The sequence below is a fragment of the Pieris brassicae genome, chromosome 1, assembly GCF_905147105.1.
Source record: "Pieris brassicae chromosome 1, ilPieBrab1.1, whole genome shotgun sequence".
Classification (NCBI taxonomy): Eukaryota; Metazoa; Arthropoda; class Insecta; order Lepidoptera; family Pieridae; genus Pieris; species Pieris brassicae.
The window spans coordinates 7383262-7400879 of NC_059665.1; the positions used below are offsets into that span (position 1 = coordinate 7383262).

The 17618-nt window shown below is 30.8% G+C and overlaps 1 protein-coding gene across 5 annotated transcripts in view; it reads left to right on the forward strand.

Annotated features, from left to right (window-relative positions):
- The window catches only part of LOC123711946 (complexin), a 119015-nt gene that overhangs the window by 96375 nt on the left and 5022 nt on the right, over positions 1 to 17618 (forward strand). For all 5 annotated transcript variants that reach the window (XM_045664860.1, XM_045665018.1, XM_045664935.1 and 2 more), the window contains one exon: positions 9931 to 10094. In XM_045664860.1, coding sequence (XP_045520816.1) covers positions 9931 to 10094 — 164 coding nt within the window. The remainder of the gene's footprint in view (positions 1 to 9930; positions 10095 to 17618) is intronic.

A 17618-nucleotide genomic window follows, 5' to 3' on the forward strand; every position in this document is an offset into this window, starting at 1 on the left:
TTTATAAGATACAGGTATCACTTATTCCACATCATTAAATTTGTATCGCAGACATACTCATCGGCAAAGAAGACAGAGGGTGTAGGCCGAGAGAAAAGGCCGGCGTAAAAAACTCTCGGTACTTTTAAAAAAAAACAAATCATCATACAAAATGGCAAACAACACTCATTGTGAAACAAATATCGCAAATTTATTAGAAGTAGCTTGTCCAGCACTAGTCCCGACCCTTTTATCAACTAGATAACCCTTAACTTAATAGAAAGCCAACAGTTATTTTTTTTAATACATTTCTTAAATTTATTAAAAGGCAGAGATAAAAAGAGCCTCTGGTATTTTATTAAACAAAAGTATCCATTTTCTCAAAAAAGACTAACTATAGATAGTCTAGTATGCCGAAATTGCAGCCTGTGTTTGTTCCGAGTATTAAAATTATGCATATTTTTTATTTAAATAGGCAAGTAGTTTTAATAGGTACCAGCGTGTATCGTAGCTGTGTACGATACACGCCGGTTTCCTTACGATTCCTTACGGTTTCTTTTTCCCTACCGTTAGAGAAGTGCGCTAAAGAAATATAAAAGAAGAGGTCAATAAAAAACAAAACTATCAAGTAAAAGTTATTATTTAAAAGTCTACGTTAAAAAAATTATATAGACAGTAACGTATTTGAAATAAAATGTATGTAATACGTTTTTAACAAAGATTACCTGTACATAAAAATGTTTTATAAACATTAAAAAGTCCAATTACTGTTATTCAATTTCGCTCCAATACTTGATTCATTTCGAAGTAAAAATTAAAATAAACAATTCGAAAGCACTATTTCAATGAACATAAAATTCAAGTTCCAATGTAGAAATTTCCGCTTTATTCGCCCAAACAAATGGTTACTGATCGTGACCTAAATATTGATAGAGCCCAGTACAATAAAACGTGGAATTAATGTGAACGGATTTGCGCCCGAATTTCTACATTATACCCGGATCATTCACACCCGGTAAAGCTCAGGTAGTTTTTATTTGATGTTCCAATAGTTAATAACAAACAGCCAAAACAAATTATTAAACATTTGTACGTAAATTAACCCACAATTTATCCGATTTTAAATACAATTTAGATGTCTTTTTCTTCTGTATACTTTTTACATATGATTAAAAATTAATATACGCAAATACCTTTAAAACATCTTCACAATACAAAATAAACAATTGCATTTAATCGCCTTCTGAGTTTAGAAATACCTTTGTTTATTAAATGAAGGAATAGGTTCTGGGTTGGGTTTTCATAAAAAGGAAAACTATCGTTAAAGGGGTTCACGATTTCCTACAAGAGAGAGAGAACACACTGATTTTTTATAACTTTCAAAGTTACATTCAAACTAAAACCAGATAGCGTGAAAAGTAAAATATTTGTAAAAGTTCTGAGCTTGTCGCTATTCTTGCGCTCAAATATGTTTATTTCACCGTTATCCTGTTTGTGGTACGGGCTTTAAAAGGCTTACGTATATTCATACCAGATCTTACCGAAAGGTATTTCGTAAATAATACTTCTATGAAGAGATTGGCTATTGATATTGTAAGAAATGTGTTTAAAAGATTATTCTTGAGTCGCATTTTAATACTGACGTTGTATCGCATTTAAAACAATTACAATTGTCTGGCACGACCAGCCGTATAAATAGGTCCCAAACCCAAACGGGGTTACATAAATTCGCAATTTAGACTTTATAACTAAAGGCTATAAAAATTAATTGTTTGATTAAATATCTATTTATTCTAAGATCACGTCTCCATGAAGGGAACAAAAAAGATACTCCCCCAGATGATTATGTATGTTTCGCACACGGTCGTTTATAGATATTAATTTACATTAGAACTTTAGTGAACGTTAAATTCGGGTAAAAATACTACTTATACCTACTTATATGATTGTTACTACAAAAATATCCGTTAAATTTTATTTATTTTACTCCAGCAATGTATCACTGGGCATCGGTATCTTAATTAAAACTTTGAGTTCCGGGCGTGTTGAGAATGACTCTACATTATATACTAGTAACCCACTTTAAAACAACTTTGTATATTCGTAACCTAACTTAACTATTTGCTGTAATAAAGATAATCCGATGTGCATTATCATAGACAACACAGCATCTTCCTTCACACTGACTGTACATGTAAGGTTCATTCAAAATTAATAATGATAAAAGGAAGGGTAATAACGTCTACCGTGAGAATGTACATAAAATTTAAGATTTTAAAATGCACTTTACTGTTCAATATTATAGAGCAGTGTTGGCCTAGTGGCTTCGGCGTGCGACTCTCATCCTTGAGGTCGTAGGTTTGATCCCCAACTGTGCACCAATGGATTTTCTTTCTATGTGCGCATTTAACATTAGCTCGAACGGTGAAGGAAAACAGTGAGGAAACCGGCTTGCCTTAGACCCAAAAAGTCGACGGTGTGTGTTAGGCATAGCAGGCTGATCACCTACTTGCCTATTCAATTCACAAACGATCATGAAACAGATACAGAAATCTGAGGCTCAGACCTAAAAAGGTTGTAGCGCCATTGATTTTTCTTACTGTTCAATATAGATAACATAAAATAAACATAGATAATAATTTTAAAGCTTGTATAACCACGGCACAGACTATCAAAAATTATTTTGTAAAAATAACATTTTTGTCGTTTATTTAACATTAGGATCTCTTATTTACATGTGAATTTATCGGTTAAATTACATAGATGAAGTGGAGTCTTAAATGTATCTATTATATAATTAAAAACTCATTTCCCCGACAGGTAGTTAAATTGATCATCCCTTACCAAGCTGGAGCTATAAATAGTGAAATGCAAGCACGATATCGCTCGGTCGAGGACAATATATTTGAATACTGAATAATTTATATTTCACTACAAGTCGAGGGGACGGACTTTATAATAGAGCCTACAAAAGGGTAAGGACCGTCTATCGCAAAAGTTGAAATGTACATAAAATTTTAGCTTATCAAATGAACTTAACTGTAATACACAGATAATAAATTCAAATCAAATTATTTATTCATATAGGTAACACAACACTTATGAACGTCAAAATCAGATATGTATATAAAAATGCTTCTAATTTTACATTCGCTGCTAGTTCTCAAATCAAGGGCGTAGAACGGAAGAAAAGAACTGCCAATAAACGCTCGCCTACTCATTTTAATCGCCAAGCTTTTTTTTCACAACGTTTGTAAGGAGTTAGTTTATGTATGGTAATTAATGCACTCAATTTGTCTTAATATTATTAATTCAGTTACAAACTAATAAAAACTACCCTAATACCCACTGTTTAAATACAAAAACTATTGTAGGTGCACTTATAATATTTTCTTGGAGTAGTGAAGTACGTCCCCCAATCACTGGCGTACGTGACGTAATCACCGTGGCATTAAATTATTGTTGTTTGATAACAGTGATATTCGCCATACGTTATGCGCTTGCTTGAGCAAATACTGTTTAATTTGTTATTGTATTGGATTGTGGTAAATTTTATTTACTTACATTTTATATATATTATATATGAGTATGAATATCGACATTTTTATTTAGATGCTTACTAATAAAAGGTCGGCATACTTCAACTAATTTAATCATTATTATTATTAACTAAATAAAACCTTAAAAGGTATTGTTACGAACCTATTGTTACGAACAAAGCTTATTAAAAACTCCTTTATACATTCTACGTTAGATTTTATTAAAAATAATTTAACTTTTTCCAACTTAATGCAATTAATTCTGTGTTATTAAATTACTTTTATTTTAGGTGTAGTAACACTTTAATAAACTGAATAAATAGTCATGATTCTTAATTATTGCAATAAAACCCAGCTTGTTTCGAACTTGTAACTAACTTAACCGGCTCATTATGGAGTACATAATTGGTTTGAACTTTCATTGTCTTTATAATTGCCTGGTACACGAAAGGAGGATGGGAAGGGAAATTAAAAAGAATTACTGATATTTGCAAAAAAAATACTAACTTAATTTAACGCCACAGCTTAATTCATTAAACCTAATTTCAAAGAACCTATTAAAACCACGAACACCTCACATGGTAGGACCAAATTCAGTATTATTTTTAAAATTAATTTAATTTTAAAAGTAAAAAGTAAGAATACTTTATTAAAAACATATAATTTTCTGGTTTTAACGACCGTATATACTACAAATCAATTCTATTATTCTACATATTATAAGAAATATAAAAGATTTTATCATTGAATGAACTCAAAGTTATATTAGCCTCAATTGATTTAAATTTTCTTTGTCTTAGTAATTACTTAGGGCAGTGCTTAGAGGGCCTCTAGAGCCCTTAATGACTGATAATAATCTTGGTTATTTCGAAACATTGCAGCTACATAGTTATTATTTAATGAACATTGAAATATATTGTTGAATAATTTTCATTTTGTTACGAATTATTATTGCTAAATCCTTTGTTATATATATATCCATAATTGCAAATATCTTTCATATATTTAATAGAATATGTACTTATCGCTTGTACGATATCCTTAAATGATAAATAAAAATATGGCCAAGTAACATTTCATAGATACGAATGATACTATAAAAATAAACAAAGCATGTAAAAAGTATGTTAATATTAAATAGTTTTCATTTGTACTAAAATAAAAATATAACCGTAAATAATTTAAATAGAGGATGTACCAATTAAAAACAAAGAAATTGAATTTTAAAGCAATAGTTAAAAGTGAAAAGGTTGTGATAAAATATACAGAGGCTCGTTGTCGAGGCAAGTCTATTATTAGACAGATCGATATTCGCTAAGCCTATCCAAACGAAAGATAGGGTTGTTACCGAAGACAAAATATTGTAGTGACGTCTGAGGAATTTTTAATTAAAGTTAAACTTTAAAAAGTATTAAGTGGTTAAATATATTTTTAAATACTATAATTCATATTATATAACTAAAATTAAAACAAATACAAACTCCATTATGTTTAAATATTGTAATTTGCGTTAAAGTCAAAGTTTTTTTCTTTCAATATTTAATTCTCTCCGAAACCAGACTGATACTTCTAATTACTAAAATATAAAATATTTATTCTAATTCATAAATAATTAACCTATAATACGATGTTTTAGGATGTATCAAAAATGTGATGCCTGTGTCACTTTTGCGACCGACGTTTTATGATGTACATTTTAAACTAAATTCTGTTCTTCTTCTTACTATCTAGAAAAAGATTATCCTTAAACCATCTCAATTAAAATTATACAATATAGCTTTTGCAAGTACCCTGAAACAGTAAAGAAGCAATCACACTCGTATTTATAAAAACTCTGTGCGCTTTAAATTTTATGTACTTTTTATATCGTCATAAAAAATATTCTTTATTTAATAGCCGGGAAAGTGATTATATATTGTGCCAAACTCGCACAATCGCAATTAAAATATGCACGGTTACTCTATAAATATAAACCACAAAACTAAAGCATTATAATAACTAAAACATGTATTTTATTAATTTATTAATATCGATATTAGTTAACACATTAAGCGAATAAAAATCCCGGTGAATTGATCTACTTGCTTATGATAATGATAACGCTCTATATATATTTGTAATAAATAAACATACTCACAACTTATATAGCTGTACAGAAAAACCAAACCTTCCATTGGACCATATTTTATCACAAAAAGGTGTCATCAGAGTGTCTAGTAACTTGCAAAGTGAAAGGATGTAAACCCAGTTTATCACTGTAAAATATTAAATATATGTTTGTATGTATAATCAACCCTACAGTACAGTTGAGGTAGATAAGGCTATACAACACGTGACCTAAGTTCTGCGCCATTGACAGGTTTTGAAGAACAGTTTGACCTATGGGTATAATTAGTAAAGTTTAAATACACAAGCTTATTACGTTGTTTACCTTGCATAATTTAGCACTCGCTGACCATGACTAACAAGCAATTCATAATTTAAATTTCGATATAGTAAGAACGAAGTCAAAAAAATGTGTTCAATTGCGAAGTTTAGTACGCGCTTGAACATTTCACTCGTATACCCTTAACTTATGCCCATGCATTAAATATTCATTTTGACTTCTGAGATTTGTCTGGATTTTCTGAAATAGGTCGCTGACATTCGTACTTTAAATTGACTTTTGAAATAAAGTCTTCTTTTTGATATGATATACATATTCGCTTATCATAACCAATATGAAGTATATTTTTGTTGACGATGTAATTTATTCTTGACACAGGGTGCGATGAATATCAGGAATTAATTTAACGACAGTGTTGACGTCGACCCGCTCTCGTTATGTTTACGATCGATAAACAAGGATATTTTTGTAAACAACACTATTACGTTTCGTTATGATAATACGGGCGTAATTAATAGACTATAAAAAATAATGAGTTATTTATTGCATGATGAATGTAGTGCTGTTATTACTTATGTAAGCAAAATGCTTTCCCTTAGTAAAAATTCTACTCAATTTATCGTGGACGTCATTTTTAATTCAATATTTTTATACCTCATTAATTTATTATAAATCAATTTCATTACGATATTTGTAATAACGTTATTAAGATAAGAGTTAAGATTCCTGGAATAAATTAAAAGTAGAAAATGTAAACAAAAGTGTAGCGAAATTTGCATATACATAATAAATACATTCATTCTCCCCTATGCCACAAGCGTGTCTCAAAACGAATACCAGATCCTTTATCGCTTAATAATCGAATCGGTCGCAAGCGCCTTTTTCCTAATGCCTGGCTAAATTAAATTTCTCCGCTACGACATCGAAGGGGACGAATAATTATAGTCAGATGATCGGAATTCCACTTCACCCAGAATACCGAAGTGCATACTGAAGAGCGCTTGGATGTTTTCCTTTACGTGTTCCTATCAATTGAAGAATTTTAATTCGACGAAACTGACGAAGGTATTTTATATAAAAAAATGTTTTTACTATATTCGTAGAATTCTCCATATGAGCTTAACTTTAATATGACTTAATGCAAGTCAGTACTTGCATAATACTATAGTATCAGTATACTGTAAAAAATTATAATCACTGAGAAAGAGAGAACTAAGTTTTTGTTATATTGTTTAAATGTTATTTTAAATCGCGACCTATCAATTATTACCTCTATACTAAATAAACTGGTTTTACTGTTGAATATTAAAAACATAAGACGCTTTAATAGCACTTAGTCGGAGGCCAGTAGGTATCTGCCGAAAGAAGCTAAAACTAATATTGCTGGTTAACAGACTACAGAAAAACTTTCAAGACATAGACCATAGCGCTATTATAAACAAGAGCCACAGAGCAAGCTATTTAAAGAGATATCGCCGCGGCTTTCTGTTTTAATTGAATTGCTCCAGCTCTGTTCCGCCGCTAACCGACTTTTGACTTCGTTGATTTGATTTTATTCACTCAAAGGAATATTTTGTACAAAATTATAGCTACTGAGAACTTGTAAAGTAAAGCTCCTTTTGAGATTGTAACAAGATTTTGTCAAATAAACCCCCGTTTCTATGCGAATTTCAAAGAATGAGGAAATATTTTATAGCATTATTATAGAAATTTGTCATTGAAATCATTTGGTGTAATTTTTTGCATTGTATTAATAGTTTAGATCAGTGTTTTGAAATATTATGGACTGCCTTGCGTAATTATGATCAAATAGTGAAAAGATATGGCCTCCACAAACATCCAGAGCACTTGATTTTGATTTTTGTTGAATAAAGTTAAGTCACTCATTTGGATTTTATACAGCATATATATTATATAGAATACATTTGTAAATATTTTCTTCAAAATAAAATAACTTTGAATCTCAACACTTTATTTATAATCAAAACGAATTACAGCTATTTCTCCAAATTATTCCACAAAGTAAAAATTGAATAAATTATCCGCAATAATTGAATTTCCTTTAGGTATTCTGCTATCAATATTTCATTAGAGGACTATTTGAAAAAAACGATTACCATTCAAATTCTCTGATGAATATTCATGGGGCTTTAATTGAAGAAATTAAATATTTCAATTTGATATTTGGATTCATAGAAGTTCGCGTAGTTAAATACGAATAATATAGATTTTCAAATAAATCGTTAATTGATTGGTATTAATAAATGAAATGAAATATTGTATTTAAATAGTAATAATTTAAATACAATATTTCACACATTCGTGTACCGAATGAATTACAAATACAAATTACATACAAAAGTTTGGTGCAATGAACCCACGTAGCAATACTGCTACACCGTAGTGACATCTTAAAATTGACTTCTACAGCACAGATACTCGTAGAACAAATACACACGTCGTCAAAAGTAATTCCACTTATAGCAATGTAACTTTATAAGATGTTATTGCAATTAATTACTGATCGTATAGCTATGAAACTTTGTCGACACTATTTGCCATACGCCCCGGTGTTGTCACAAGCAATTTACGTGTAAGCGGTCGTCCAGTGAATTACACTCGCCTACCCCTCCCGGGGTCAATGACCTATTGTGCTACACCCTAACCCCTTTGCATGACTACGTCGTGTGGTAACAGCCTGTATATAAAATGACTTCGTACATTGAGGCTTTTATTCAATGTTATGTAAATTCTTTGTATAGAAATAAAATAGTTAGTTATAATTAATAAAAAATCTAAAAATCATTTCAATTATTTACTGTAAGATACTGTACTCAATAAAAAAATATATAGGAAAGATAAAAAACCATTACAGACCAGATTTTCAAAATGGTTATCTTTTTCTATACGCCTGGTATTCTCTAAAAGTATTGAAATTTAAACATGACTTTGCTTCAGAAATCATAAATATAATAGCAATTTAAATGATTTGTAGTTGTAGTTTTGTATTTTTTGCGAAAAAAAAATACATTTCACGTTTCATTGGCGGGCTTTTTAATACTGATTTGAAGAAAACAACACTGCCTTTGTGAATGAAAAGATTCTGTAAATACTCCTACTACATATTCATAATTCGTTCAAATCCTATGGAAATGTATTAAATGGAACCAAACAAAACTAGTACCGGTTGCGATCGAATTCCGGCCGAGCGTGGGGAGAGAAATCCATTACACGTCAATCTGAGCATTCGTCACGTCACCATCGGGGTCGAGATTTTTTATTGTATTCGTTATTCCGCTCTGTTTACAGTTTTTAACTACATTTGCATGTCACTGCTTCACCAAAAACAAACAAAACTTCGCCTCTCTTCACTTATCCGCAAACGTAAAACATCCTTTTAAATTTAAAAAAAGTGGTATCCGTAAAACTCCCGACATTGTCATTAAGTCGCTAGGCATCGTGATCGTTTACCATATAAGTAACAAAAATCTAATTACCAGTAAAATGAGGTTCATTTCTAATATTTGTGTAGCTAATTAGAAATAAAGGATGATTAAACCCAAGTTGTTCGTTACCCAACTTTAATTTCAAGATCGTGAAATTAACTCTCAACTTTTACCCATATAAATCTCCAGCAGCATTGGTCAGACACTTTAATTAATCCAAAACAAAACATCAGTGAAACAATTCCTGTAGAACGAGTCTATTAAGTAAATGATACCATTAATCAAAATGCATATTTTACGAAATTTGATATTTGTTCACTGACACAAGTAGCACAATAAGATAGTCTTTCTTGCTTTCTTAGCTGGTGAACGATTGAAGACTCTTGTCACATTCATACTGTAAACGGCTGATTATCAATAAATCGCTTAGAATCACTATGACCTTAGAGGCACCGTCTTGAATAAATATGATATGTAATCCTAAAATCTTGTATAACTCTTATGAAGAGTTCGTAGAAGAAATTTCATTATTAGTGGTTATGTTGTAAGAAAGCAAGATTCATAATGCTTTCATTTGCAGGCGCGGTTGGTGGTGACGGCGATGACAGCGACGACAAGGAGAAGGAAGAAGAAGCGGAACGTGAACGGCAGGAGGCCATCCGTGAAGCTGAGGAGAGACGCAAGGAGAAACATCGCAAGATGGAGGAAGAGAGGGAGAAGATGCGACAGGAGATTAGGGATAAGGTTAGTTTCGTTTCGTATAAGCAAAACAAAAAAAGATATGAGCCACACTCAAAGATACAGTTCAATACCTTGCCAATTTCGTATCAAAATTATACAATGCATTCCGTATAGAATTGTTGAAAATTAAATTTGAAAAATCACTAGTAATCATACCACGCATAAAGCTTTCGTAAATTAAAAATAAATATTTAGTTGAATAAATATTATCTAGATATCTTTGACTTAATGCTCATCCCGATTAATTCCATAATAGTTTAAATTTTGCACGCGAAAATCAATTTTAAACAAGATTTTTTACATAATTCCAGCATTTCCACATGAATATAAACGCGTTGTAACGCCAGGCCTCTCACCGGTACTCGGGTGACGAGCAAATTGTCCGCGACAAGTGCGCTTGACCCGCTTCCTGCACTAATTGTGCCCGTCATTGGCTTTGTCACTGAACGATTCAGCTTTGCTAACTGGAATATTTGAACGTTTTTCGGAAAGCCCATATAACAAACGTTTAATTTTAAAACGAATTGAATAGAACAAAAAGTTACAGCCAATATTCTGTTCATTTCATTAACATTTTCTGGAAATTCGATATATTTTTGGTTTAATTGTATTATTTTTATTAATATTGATTACAATAATAAAGAAAAGTGAAACCAGTATTAAAAAAAATATTTCAAGTAGTTCTGGAATGATCTATTTTATATATTTTTTAGTTATACAACACTGATACAAAGTATAGATAAAACTCGAGGCAATAAATAAATTTTATCGGCAGCTATAAGTATGAAAGACGAATTTTAAATATTGAAAGTAGATTTATTACCTTAAAAGTAATTTATCGCTTAGCTACAGGAGCGCGAAATGACTAAATATTTATTTACTTTGCGAAGTAATGATTTTCTAAAGAAGCAAATTCGCGTGTAAAATTTCTAAGAACATTTCAAACACTCGTATAAGGAGTCGTAAAGTTTACTAACTTATGCAAATTGTTAGTTGACATGAATGTAATCAAGTTTAAATCACCCTTAAATGAGCTATTTTACTATAAATCTTGGGTAATTTACAAGACGTATTTATTTACGAAATAAAAAACCACTACAATCAGTTAACAAAGTATTTTCAATTATGATATATTCTATTAAATTTTAAGGCTTTTAAAAAAACATTGTTAACCAATTACATACTAAATTAAAACGATTTACGCCTACTGTATGTTAATATATATATTAGTGAGTCAGTTCAGTAATATAATAAAAACTAACTCTAAAAAGTTTCAGCTTTTTCTCTAAATAGGTTTCCTCGTCCTGGCATTAGCACGTAAGTCGTAAACCAAAAAACAATCGAAATCCCACAAACGAAATTCAGCAAAGAGCCACTCGGAGGTAATTTCTTTCGCGGTACTTGACCAACGCCATTTTGAGGCAATTTACGACAAAATGGCAGTTGCCTAATGTCAAAGGGTGCACTAAATGACTTGCGACAAAGAAAGTGGTCCATAATAGTCGTAATTCTTTAAAATCTAGGGCAAAACTTGTAATAGAAATATAGAAGCGAAGGTTGTAGTGGCGTAAAACAATTAGGTGTTAGCATAATTACATATATTTTACAGTTTTATAATATAATCACAGTTTCAGTAATAGAAACTTTACACAAGATGTAAACTATTACTTAATATAAAATATCAATAAAGAGACACATAGACACACAGACATAGCGTTTTTAAAGACACAATGAAATAAATTATTCCCTGAAATGTGAACAAGAAGGTTTAATTTATTTATACACTATATGATATGAGGAGAGAGGCTTTTAAAACTTAGTGTCTGTAAATTAGTAGCAATTTTGAGCTCAAACGACCTGTAACGTAATTTGTTGAGTTTCGTCAAAGGACACCAAATTTCGTCAAAATTTTGGGTTAAGTGTTAGTAGTGTTTTAGACAGTTATCAGAATTACTTAAAAGTCATAGTAGTTACTTCTTATTGGTATTAATATTCAGGAATTATAAAACCTGTTAATAATTGTCGAAGGTAAATCTCAAGTCAAATGGTGGCATCTGGCATTAAATTTCATTTTAGAACTTGTTTAAAGTCAAACTTTCTAACACTTTGTTTCTTAATTCGCATTCGCTGCACTATATCAGTAGCTAACTAATGTAAATCGTAGTTCGCTCTGAAACTTGCTAAGATCTTGTTATTTGTCGCTTCGTGATGAACTCGGAGTTATTGATTTACTCTCCACAGCTAATATTGTTACGACTTGTACTAACTACAATCTCAGTCCTATGTTCACTTTGTAATAATTAGGTAAAACCAGCCATTTGTAACACAATACATTTTAAGACGTAAGTATATTAATATACAAAATAGGTCCAAACTAGGGGTAAGATATATTTTTGTAGACGTAAGGTGTTTTTCGGAATTCAGTTCTAGATAACTCATGAGTCACCATCAATAAGAAAGGGTTTCGTGTTATGTTTAATGCATTTGGATATATTCAATAATCATCTTGTAAAATATGTTTAAAAATATGTGCTTTATTTAAAAAATCAGTATTAATTGTTACACTTCCTAATTGTCAAATGCACTTTAAGACTACAACTACTATTGGTATTTTATATACAAAATTCTTGCCCTAATTACGATACCAAAATAACCTAACTTTACCATACAGATATTAAAATATATCTAATTTATAAAATTGCTACTTGACGGTGTCGTTTTCACTTAAATTATCTCACAAACTTATACTGGTCAATCGTTTAGTGGCCTAACGAAATTTGGCCCACCATTATCTTTTAGTGAGTCTATTATCGTAAAGAGTGAGATTCCAATAACCTTCCGTATATGTCGATAAACGCCATACGTAAGAAATTAGGCTACTTTATTAGACGCCTTCGGAAATCGTCCAAGATTTCCGAAGGCCGTTGTTTCCGTTTATTAGATCCTAGAATAAGATATATTTTACATGTTTTTTCTAAAGCCTTACATAATTCGGATACGGGAAAATTTGAAATCACAGTTTGTCACTATGGCTTATGCCACTCAGGAAATATTTCTTTATAATATTAGTGTGGTATTTTCTTAACATAGCTTTTACACATTAAGAAAACACTTTTTAAACGGATTGAAGCTATGTATTACTATTATAAACTTATAATTATTACATAATTTTAAATTTAATTATAAGTTTACAATAATAATACATAGCTTCAATCCGTTTAAAAAGTGTTTTCTTAATATTAGTGTTTTTTAAATTTATCTTAAAACGATCTATCGTAGAGAATCGAACTAAGAAATTGCGTAGTTTATCAAACTGTTTGATCGTTTGACTAATATATAATATATAATACGTGAAAGCATGATATATTTAGTTTATGATATAAAGTAATATGAGTTTAAATTTTTATTTTTTGCCTTATAAATATTAGAAAAACCGCATGTTAACGTCTCCTACAAAAATACATTAAGTAACACTTAGATTGGTAACGTTAGAATCTATTTTTGCAATTTTCGCAAAAGAACGTGCCGATAACTGAATGAAGTAGTGATACAGTAATTAAGTGTTATTAATGCCTCCTAATAGGGGCCGCTCCCTACAATGAAAACTTTCATCAACTTTCTCGTAGTGCAAACGACACATTTCCTTTACATAGAACCGTCTACTATATGTTAAACTATCTAGAACATGTGTCTTCAAAAATAAAATCCTTCCTTCGAGAGTAATATTCTATTAGATAAAAAGGTGTTGCAAGGCTGAAAATATATTTTATTAAAGGTAACTTTCTTATACAAAAGTTCAAAATAAAAATAAAATACATAGTAAGATATGTTTAATCACATCTTCAATGAGACATCACTCTTGAAACTGGGAGGTTGTCCTTACTTTGATTAGCGCCAACAAGTTAATTTTGTTTTAAACGTTAACACTGAAGAAAATATAACTGAAATAGACACATTTATGTATGCTCCGATGGCCTTAGATTCCACTTACAACTGGTGAAAGCCGTAGACCAAAAGATCAATTTAAAACTTAATTCGTGAAGTGCTCTATTTGTGTTGTCGAGAAGGACAAACACATTAGGCCACGAGCGCTTGACAGGAGGATGCTTAGGGACTTCACGTCGTGTGAAAAGACGCAATTTATTTGCCAAAAGTACTGTAATAGGTTTTTTATTTTGACTGATGTGATTGGAGAAAATTGTTTGCTTTTCCTTACAACTGGCGCTTTCTTCTTCTTTAAAATATTGATTACTTATAAAAAAAACATATATACAAAGTTTTTTGAAACATATTTCGTCAATTTTAATCGTGAAGATACCTTTACAAAGCGTATTATACCATCAATTAGCGTTCAAGGTAAAGAAATAAATTTCGTATTTTTATGGAAAATTTTATGATACAAAGAGTATATAATATGGAGTAGTCGATACGCAAGAGGCTTCGACGGTTCGAGGTCGTCACGCTAGCACATTCTCGTCATAATAACCTTTCCATAAACTTGTTATATAATGACACTTAATGCAAAAATATCCGTTTCTGTCACGGACTCAACGATTAGTTTGATAAAGCATTCTTACATAGGCTTTCATAAATGTTAATACTAATATAATATATATAATAAAACAGAAGCTCTTTTAAAAAATATATATTATTGTTGCAAATATTGACAAAAAAAGAAATCTGAGGTTTTCGTTGGCTGTATTAAGATTTGAGCTACACAGAACAGGAAATAACTTTATAAATTGAAACTTCAGCCTCTCAATTTAGAACATCATAAACGGATTAAAGCCATACCAAACACACTTACAAGAGTGTCGTAATTAAGTTTATCATCAACTGAAGACTATCTAATCAGTTCATATTTCCATCACGTCTGCTTCTATGCCATAAAATTATTTATCGAATATGAAAGTTTCTCCCATCTCGTCGTAAAGTATTTGCGTTAAGGTTGCATTAAACGTATCGACACACTTTACGTGCGCAAATAAAGTGAAAATCAATAAACCTATTCCACGCTTGTACGGATCGCAGAAAAATCACCCCGTGTTGAAATGTTTCCATTACGTTACGCAGGGTACGGTTAACAGATAAATCATCAAGTATATTTAATAAAGTTGAAGACTTTAAAGCAAATAAATTTTCATTTCATTATATATTGTTTTACTTAAAAAAACAAGTACTTTAATTAAAATATGTTATCATACAATATAATGATTGTAAATAACCTTCCTAACATTATTTAACAAAAAAATATCGAAGAGTTTATATTACCACAGCGATTACCACCTATCATCGCATTAGTCCTTAATGTAAAATAAGCTTAAATAACTCAATGATGCTTAAAAAAAGTTTATGCGTTTTGCTAACGCTTATCATTCTCACGTAATTTTCCGCGCCAAACAATTTTCCGGCACAAGCCAAGCGCGTGTCCAACATTATGGCCTCCCTTAGTATAACCTGTCTGCCATTTATATGTACATACATTATTCTTCATATACAAAATGTTCATTTTTTTTTTTATATCTATACTATTATACGTATTGATTATAATATGTAACGGTATCGTCGTTTTTCTATGGTATAGTACATTTAACTTAAAACTTTTATGCTTTTATACGTTCCGATTTGCACAAGTATTAGCAGAAGCTTAAAGCAATTTTTGTCTATGCCGTTGTCCATCGATAGTCTATTAGCATGTATTAGGGTGCAATCTCCACCAGATTGCGAACTAACCACGTTACGATCTCATTCCGGATAAATTGTCGGCAGCACTCTACTTGACGGATACTTTTGAAACTAATAATCCAAGAATTTAGGTGACCGCTTAATTGTTTTCAATATACATTTTTGCAATATAATTCAGCGCTTGTGATATTTTAGACATTGTGTGTGAATTTGATGTTACCCCTAATTTATCAGCCTTCGAAATTTGACTTGTACGTTTTATTTATATATAACAAGAAATAGACTTTTATATTTGATTAAAGAAATAAAAGTTTGTATTTTTAGAAATTAATTAAATAAACTTTTAAATTTCTCGAAGGTTGCACAGTGTTATAAGTTAGGCTGAATCTATGCCAGTGCACATTTTTTTCTAGTTTTCAAACCAAGCTCAAGTAGAAAAAGAAGAATGAAGAAGACAGAAGGAGAGCCCTTGGATGTTAAATTGACTCTAGTAGGGAGTCCGTCTCTGTGCGACTCCCTAATCGAGTCAGGTTGACTTCACTGCGGCATAGTCGTCATGAAGAAAGAAAAATATATTTAGTTTTATATTTTGTACAGCAAAATATATATAGTTTGCATGTGTATATAATTTTTTATAACATACTTTTGCGTCTATGAAAATGTTTGATAAACTATCATTTTTGCCAATGTTTATTACTCTTAATTTCAAATAATATTACAAATGTTAAAGCAAATTCAAATTCTATTTATGTTAGCTGATGATGTTCTGTTTTAACATGACAAATGCTTTACCAAAGTGTCGCATTATAGATAAGTAAGCTCCTAGCGAAGAATATTTGGTGGTTTCTCTTCTAGTGTAATACGTCAAATAAACTAATCCTGCTACATAACTTAATGCTGAAATATAATTGGAGGCAAACTTTTTTCGATTTTATTCATTTAATGAAACTAATACCAACCAGATCGTGGCGCGTTGACAAGACGCGACTTCCAATACCTCTAATGAGATCCCAGAGGAAATGATAGGGAAAAATATTAAATTAAAGTATCATGCAAATTGGAGATTAAAACCAAGAGGATTATAAAAGTTGATAATAATGCCGGTTTTGTCCGTTCATATTTTTACCCTTAGATATTTTTCATCATATCTAAAGTACAGTGTACAGGCATCTTCAGCTAAAAAGTCACAGTTATACCGTTTACATTCACGCTGCAACAAAATAAAATATTTGCTTAATTGACACTAGTGGGTATGGTGAGGAAAGACATTGTGAAGAAAACATCCGTACGCTTATAATTGACAGCAAGCTTACTTGCCTATAAAAATTATCAAAAAAGTAAAAACAAATGCAATCTGAGGTCAACGCCCATGAAGCATATTATGTAAATTAAAAACATATATATTTTTTAACATAAAATGCTGATTGTTATTTCATTCGAAATAGTACTAAAACCAGTATGATTTGATGCCCACCTTCATGTCCCATATATATGTAAATACTATTAAACATGATTGCTTTTTCACGTAGCTCGCTCTATATTTGCAATACGTTGTGGTTACTACATTACGATATCCTCATTTATCTACCTCGTAATTGTTTACGAGACACAGTCAAAGTAAATAAAAATACAAAATAAATATTTTGAAATTCTAGCTTAATAACCCTCCGCATCATTTTCTAGAAACTTTTTGAGTATGGTAACTTTAACCCTTTGGGAAATTAGTGGAATTTGAGCGTAACCGATATTGCTTGCTATGAAAAGTATTGGCACAAAGTATTTTGCTGTTATCATGTACTTTGCGAGACCAGTTTAAAATATAATTTACAGAAATATTTGACT